Below are 6,274 nucleotides of genomic sequence, written 5' to 3' on the forward strand. Positions count from 1 at the left end.
TCAAAAAAAAAAAAAAAAAGCAGAAGCACCACGGGCTCTAAGCAGAGACTGGGCACCCACCTGTTCAGGACGATGTTGCCCCCACCCTAGGACCCTGGTCCTAGTGGTCAGGCCCAGGCTTCACCCTCTTACGGTCTCTGTGGGAGAAGCTGTGGTCCCAGCCCCCTGCTTCTCCTAGACCATAAAATTGGGATTGTCTTGTGCCCTCTGGACTTCAGGCTTATTTTTCCTCATTTGGTCTGGAGATTTGCTAAATGCCTCATTTAGAGTGATCTAATTTTTCTAATCTTGCCAAGCTTTTCAAAAAAATAATTTGATAAGAAAAAATTCCTATTCCAGCCCATGTGTCCCAAGTTTTGTTTGGAAAATGGTCCCTGTGCCCATAAAAAGGAAAGGACTGCTGAGTCTGGTCCCCTCTTGGCCCTGTCCCCAATGGATCCCAGGCTGTGCCAGAGGCTAAGAGGCTAGAGCACCTTCCAGCAAAAACACTGGGCCCTGGTTGAAACCCAAAGCCCAGTCTGGGTCTGGCAAAGGGCTGGCCCCGTGCCCACCTAAGTGAGCCATTTCCTCCCAGACTGGGGCAAGTTTCCTGCTGGAGAGAAAGGAGCACATTCCCAGGCAGAGGTAGCTGTGTCTTTTCCTGGGGGAAGGGGTTTCCACAAGCATTTCTCCCACCTCAGCAACCATGCCCTGGGATGAGACGCCTGTCTTGGTGGTAGGGCTGTGCACAACATTCAGAGGTCAGGCTTGAGCTGTCCAAGGGACGGCCATTCCTGCGGGATGTCCTGAAACCACCCCACCTGGCTTGGGTCCAGCCTACCCTGCATCCCAGCTGTGCTCTGGGTGGGGGCTCCAGGGTCCTGGGCCAGCCCCTGCCTATTCCCAAGCAGCAGCTGTTGGGCGACTGCGGTGGCCTTTGCTGAAAGGTAGGAACCCATGAGAGCCAGTATATCAGTGCCACCTCCAGGCCTCCTCTAATCCTGATGCCTATCTCCCCCAGACAGCCCTGGTTCTCTAACCCTAGAAGCCTTTTGCTAGGGAGGCTCCTTGGTCCTGAAGGACCCCTCCTGAGATAGAGCCCTGAGTTGGGGCCCTCAGTCTCTATGGAACCTAATGTCCTGTGGGCTGGGTGCCTGGGCTAGGAGAATGTGGCTGGGCTGGAGCTTCAGTCTCCTTGGACAAAAGGTGGCTGGAACCACATCCCAGAGCCAGCCAGCTGCCCTTCTCGCTGTCAGTATCCCTGGATCAGAAGCTTCAACAAGAGGAGGGCAGCAGGGAGCCTGCAAGGCACTTGAACTCTGGGGGGTCAGGCAGCCTGGATTCACACTTACTACCTGTGTGCCTTGGAGCAGGTTACCTAACCTTGCTGAATCTGTTCCTGAATCTGTAAGAAGGGATAATAGTACTTGTTTCTTGGGGCCAATGTTTAAATGAAATGAGATAGTAAAAGTACCTGACATGTGGCAGTGGCTTGTCCAAGGTCACATGGACAGTAGGCAGAGCAGCTGTCCCCTGACCCTTTGTGCTCCTTGAGCTGCGCCCTGCGAGGGATACAGACTCAACAAGGCCGAGATAGGGAGGGTCCATATGGTCTTTAGGGACCCAACACCATTGACCCAGGCTTCCTTCAGCTGTTTCTTAGCCTGGGATGGAACATGATATGGTACCATCCACCCAAGACTGCAAGTGGATACTGGATCATGAATCCTGTCCCTGTTTCCACCCTGTCCCCTCACCTCTCAGCCACCCTTCCTGAACTCCTTCCCCTGTCTGTAGGGGACCCCGCCCAGGCCAGCCTGAGGCACATATCCCTTGCTGGAAGAGCTGTGCGGCCTCAGAAAGGCTTCTGTCCCTCTCTGGGTCTGTGATTCTAAGCACAGGTTGAGAAAATCATCACCTTTATTATTTATGGGGAGGACAGGGGAGGCTGGTACAGGGGAAGCCATGCTGAGGGTGCCCCCTATGCCCCAGTCCTGCCCAGGAAGGCAGGTCCGAGGGGCTGTGTTCATTACCCACCCTGAGAAAAAGAGGAATTAAACCAAATGACTCCCCGTTGTTCCTCTCTCCAAGGCCCCCATCCCCAAACCCTGCCCTCCCTGCAGGGGTCCCCTGTGTCCACCCCTGGGGGGCCAAGCCTGCTACTTTGTCCTTCAGGCAGTGTCCCAGGATCAAGGGACAGGTCAGCCCAAGTGGGCCTGAAACAGACTCCAAATCCTCCTTAAGGTGAATCAGGAGGGAGCTGACCTCTGTGGCTGGGCAGTTTCGGAGGGCTGGGGCTGGCTTGGCATTGACACCGAAGGCCTCTGGAATGGAAAATCCTGAAGGAAGGTGGGGAGTGAAGGATGGAGGGAGAACATCACCTGGGGGGAGGGGGGGGCTCAGGCTTCAGATATCGGAGACCTTCCTTCCACTCAGGGTTTGGGGATACAGGCTGGAGGGGGCAATAGAGAGGGTAGGGGGTGCTGCCTCTCAACCTCCCCATTCCTAGTGACCTGGGCAGCAGCCCCAGCCTGGCTAGAGTGGGAGTCAGAGGAATTACAGCTCTCTTCATTCCCCCACCCCAAGAGAGGTCACCCCCATTCTTCCTAAATGTGGGGCTCTCAGGCTCCCGGGGCTGTTTGGAGCACAGCTTCAGTGCCAAAGGGGAACACAACACACAAACTGGGGTGCCCACCTGGATCTGGCAAAGGTCGAGCAGGGTGCGGGAGCCTGCCAGACACCACAGCTCGCCCAGCAGGGAGATGAGGACGCCCAGGAGGTCCAGCCAGCGGCCCACAGTCAGCAGCAGCACGAAGAGTCCGCCCATGCGCACCAGCACCGTTTGGACCTGGCCCTGCATGCCCTGCATGCCGGGGTGCTGTCGCTGCTCCTCTAGGGGACACAGCGCTTGTCACCACCTGCCCCCATATCCTGGTTCTAGACTCCCCCAACTCCCAGTTTTGACATCCCCAGGCTGAATGTTCCCCTCTGCCATGACCCCCCCCCAGCTCCTCTTGCCCCTTTCTGAATACCCACAGGATGCCAGGGACTCCTGCCTCCCAGGACTATCTGCTCAACCCACTGGTCTCCCTTTGCCCCCGTCCTGACTCCTGCACATCCATGTCTGAGCCACCAGTCTGCCCTGTCAACTCTTTCTGCAAACACGTCCCCATCAGAGAACTGGCTGTTCCATGGCCTACCCGGTCCCAGCCCTGTTCCCCTTTCAAAGCAGCTTCCTCACTGGGCTCCTGGAATTTGTTCTTTTTTTTTTTTTTTTTTTGAGACAGAGCCTCAAGCTGTCCCCCTGGGTAGAGTGCCATGGCATTACAGCTCACAGCAACCTCCAACTCCTGGGCTCAAGCGAGTCTCCTGCCTCCGCCTCCCAAGTAGCTGGGACCACAGGCGCCCGCCACAACGCCTGGCTATTTTTTGGTTGCAGCCGTCATTGTTGTTTGGCGGGTCCGAGCTGGGGATTTGAACCCACCACCTTAGGTGTACGTGGCTGGCACCTTAGCCGGTTGAGCTATAGGCGCCGAGCCCTGGAATTTGTTCTTGACAAATTGGTGCCTGCTAACCAGCTATGGTGGCCTTCACTGCTCTGCATATAACCCTCCTGGGACTGCCCATTACATTAGTAAATTCCAAACCCTCACCTTGCCTTAGGAGGCCCTGCTGGATCTATGCCTGCTCCCTATCCTCACCTGGTCTCTGTTCACTACCCCACAGACATCCTGGCTTTCTTTTTTATTTTTTGAGACAGAGTGTCACTCTGCCACCCTAGGTAGAGTGCCGTGGCATCATACTTCATAGCAACCTCAAACTGTTGGGCTCAAGTGATTCTCTTGCCTCAGCCTCCCAAGTAGCTGTGACTACAGGCACCTGCCACAATGCCCAGCTATTTTTAGAGGCAGGGTCTTGCTCAGACTAGTCTCAAACTCCTGGCCTCAAGAGATCCTCCTACCTCAGCTTCCCAGAGTGCTATGAGTGTGAGCCAGTGAATGTCAATTGAGTGGACTCAGGCCCTCGTGGCCCTCACCCTGCATGTAGATGACCAGCAGCGTGTAGCAGATGGTGAGTGGTGTCCAGAAGCGCACGGCCTCTGAGGTGGTCAGGAAGTCCTGGTTGATGAGGGCCACAGCTGCCAGGTCACCCACAGCAAAGGCCACGGCCAAGGCACGGCCCAAAAGCCAGGGGAGGCTGTGAGCATTGGCCAACAGGCCCAGGCAGACTCCACAGTAGTTCTGGCTGCTGTGCAGCTCGTAGAGGCGGCAGACGTGGCGCTGGAGGCGCCGGGCCCCTGAGCCCAGCAGTGCGGCCAGCCCAAGGCCCAGCAGCAGGTTTAGCGTGCGGTGAGGGGCACCCGCCTGCAGGAAGCTGAGGCCGCAGGTCAGCCCGCAGCCCAGCGAGTACTGGCACAGCACGTAAAGCTGGAGCCTCTCAGCGCCCTGGGAGCCCTAGGGGTGGCAGCAGAGGGACAGTGATGGGTGCTGCTCCAGCCGTAGGACACTGCAATCTGAGGGTCCTTGGGGGTTGCTTCCAAAGAGGGCATGTTGGCTTTAGGGTAAACCCTAATAGAATTTCCCTCACTTTAAATTAAATCATGTCTTATTGGGGCCCATCTGTGAGCTAAAGGGTGGTGGCTCATAGCCTCAAAGACCTGGGTTCAAAGGCTGACACTACCCCTTGCTGATTGCTGCTGACCATAATCAAGCCTATTCTCTTAGCCTTAGTTTTCCCCATCTGTATAATGGGGATAACAACTTTTACCTGCTGGGGTTGGGAGGATTAAATGAGATGGTGCAACAAAGAATCTAGCATAGGGTCTGGCATTTGGGAAGCTCCAGAAACAGGAGCTGTAGCAGTTATTTTCTTGGGATTGGGGTTGTATCCACCGTAAGTGGATACTTTGCTTTGACAATCAAAACCCAAGTGACTCACTTAACACCTTCCCTGCCATCTCACCTTGCCCAGGGAGAGCAGTGTGGACACAGCCCGGAGGGAGAACTCAAGCACTACTAGGGCAGCCACACGGGCCCCCACGATGGTCAGGAACAGGGCTAGCCCTGCCAGGTGCACCATCTCTAGTGAGGCCCATTGGGCCTGCAGTCGCTCCTTCTGGGGCCACTGCTGCGGGTCCCTGTGGGGGCAGAATGGGTGTGGGCAGAGGCCATCAGCTTCAGCCCCTGGAAGGCCTCTATGCCCGCAGTGAAATTCCGTGGTCCCCCATCAGCTCTCCCAAAAGTGGTTAGAGTCACAGCGCAGGGCTTAGGGCCCTGGGGAGGGGCTCAGAGCAGGACAGGGAGGTGGGCACTCACTTGGTACAGCCCACGAAGAAGTAGACCTTCAGGAGGTTGTTCAGCACCAAGACTCCAAAGGCCCCAACAAGGCCTGACGGGGTGGGAGGGAAGCAGCAGGCACATGGGGCAGGGGTGTTGAGGGGCAGGGTCAGAGGAGGGGACAGCCAAGGTGGCAGGGCAGCAGGAGACCTGGGGTCCACCCTGCACTGTCCAGAGCTGGGAGGGTGGGGCTGAATGGGAGTGGGGGAGGCGCTCACCTTGCAGGAGGGCATCCAAGAGGCAGGAGCCCCACTCAAGGGAGGGGAGCCCAGGGAGCCAGGAGGGGAGGGATGGCAGGGAGAACATGGCAGCCCCAGACGACCCAGTCCCAGCCTCCGGCCAGGTCTGCACAGATGACGTCACTGGGCAAAGGTGTCAGTAGGAGGGAGAGAAGGCCCAGGAAGGGGGTTCAAAGGCCAGACCAGGGGAGGGGAGGAGAGCCAGGGCCTTAACCCTTCCCTGCCCCAGGAAGGCAAGCCCAGCTCCAGGCACAGGGGTGTGGGGAGCCAGCTGCTGCCCCCATGTGGCAGCAAGGGGTGAAGGAGGATGTACCTATGGGGCTGGTCTCTGGTCTGTCCCTTCTTACCCTTACCCAGGTCCTGGGTTCCATTCTTTCTGCCCTCGCCTTAGGTCTGGGTCCTGTCTTCTTTCAGTCTAAAGTGTGGGTTCTGCTGTCTCAGCCCAAGGTCTGGGGCTCTGTCCCCCACAGCCACAGAGGTCAGGCAGTGTCCTCTCAGCCTGAGGTCTGGGGCTCTGTCCCCCACAGCCACAGAGGTCAGGCAGTGTCCTCTCAGCCTGAGGTCTGGGGCTCTGTCCCCCACAGCCAGAGGTCAGGCAGTGTCCTCTCAGTCTGAAGTCTGGGGCTCTGTTCCCCACAGCTAGAGGTCAGGCTGTGTCCCCTCAACCTGAAGTCTAGGGCTCTGTCCCCCACAGCCAGAGGTCAGGCAGTGTCCTCTCAG

General features: G+C 57.3%; 1 protein-coding gene across 2 annotated transcripts; it reads right to left on the reverse strand.

Annotated features, from left to right (window-relative positions):
• Nucleotides 1–1,881: 1,881 nt before the first annotated feature.
• On the reverse strand, nt 1,882–5,679 carry TMEM82 (transmembrane protein 82). Of its 2 annotated transcripts, XM_003783885.3 has the most exons (6): nt 5,534–5,679; nt 5,295–5,367; nt 4,942–5,116; nt 4,016–4,433; nt 2,675–2,871; nt 1,882–2,318 (listed from the first exon to the last, which is right to left on the reverse strand). In XM_003783885.3, exons 1-6 carry the CDS (start codon nt 5,619–5,621, stop codon nt 2,229–2,231), a joined length of 1,041 nt encoding a protein of 346 aa, XP_003783933.1. In that variant the 5' UTR covers nt 5,622–5,679; the 3' UTR covers nt 1,882–2,228. The 2 variants fall into 2 exon arrangements, with proteins under 2 accessions (XP_003783933.1, XP_023365459.1); XM_023509691.1 differs by having other exon boundaries at nt 5,295–5,639.
• Nucleotides 5,680–6,274: the final 595 nt, after the last annotated feature.

This window comes from Otolemur garnettii, unplaced genomic scaffold (assembly GCF_000181295.1).
Source record: "Otolemur garnettii isolate 467f Iridium unplaced genomic scaffold, OtoGar3 scaffold00009, whole genome shotgun sequence".
Classification (NCBI taxonomy): domain Eukaryota; kingdom Metazoa; phylum Chordata; class Mammalia; order Primates; family Galagidae; genus Otolemur; species Otolemur garnettii.

Excerpts from the sequence above, each read along its gene's own strand:
- TMEM82 (XM_023509691.1), bottom strand. The coding sequence starts at position 5,548 with ATGCCCTCCTGCAAGGTGAGCGCCTCCCCCACTCCCATTCAGCCCCAC. Across the intron at positions 2,872-4,015 it reads GCTGGTCATCTACATGCAGG|AGGAGCAGCGACAGCACCCC; the intron begins GTGAGGGCCACG and ends TGTGTCCCCTAG. Across the intron at positions 2,319-2,674 it reads TCGACCTTTGCCAGATCCAG|GATTTTCCATTCCAGAGGCC; the intron begins GTGGGCACCCCA and ends ACCTTCCTTCAG.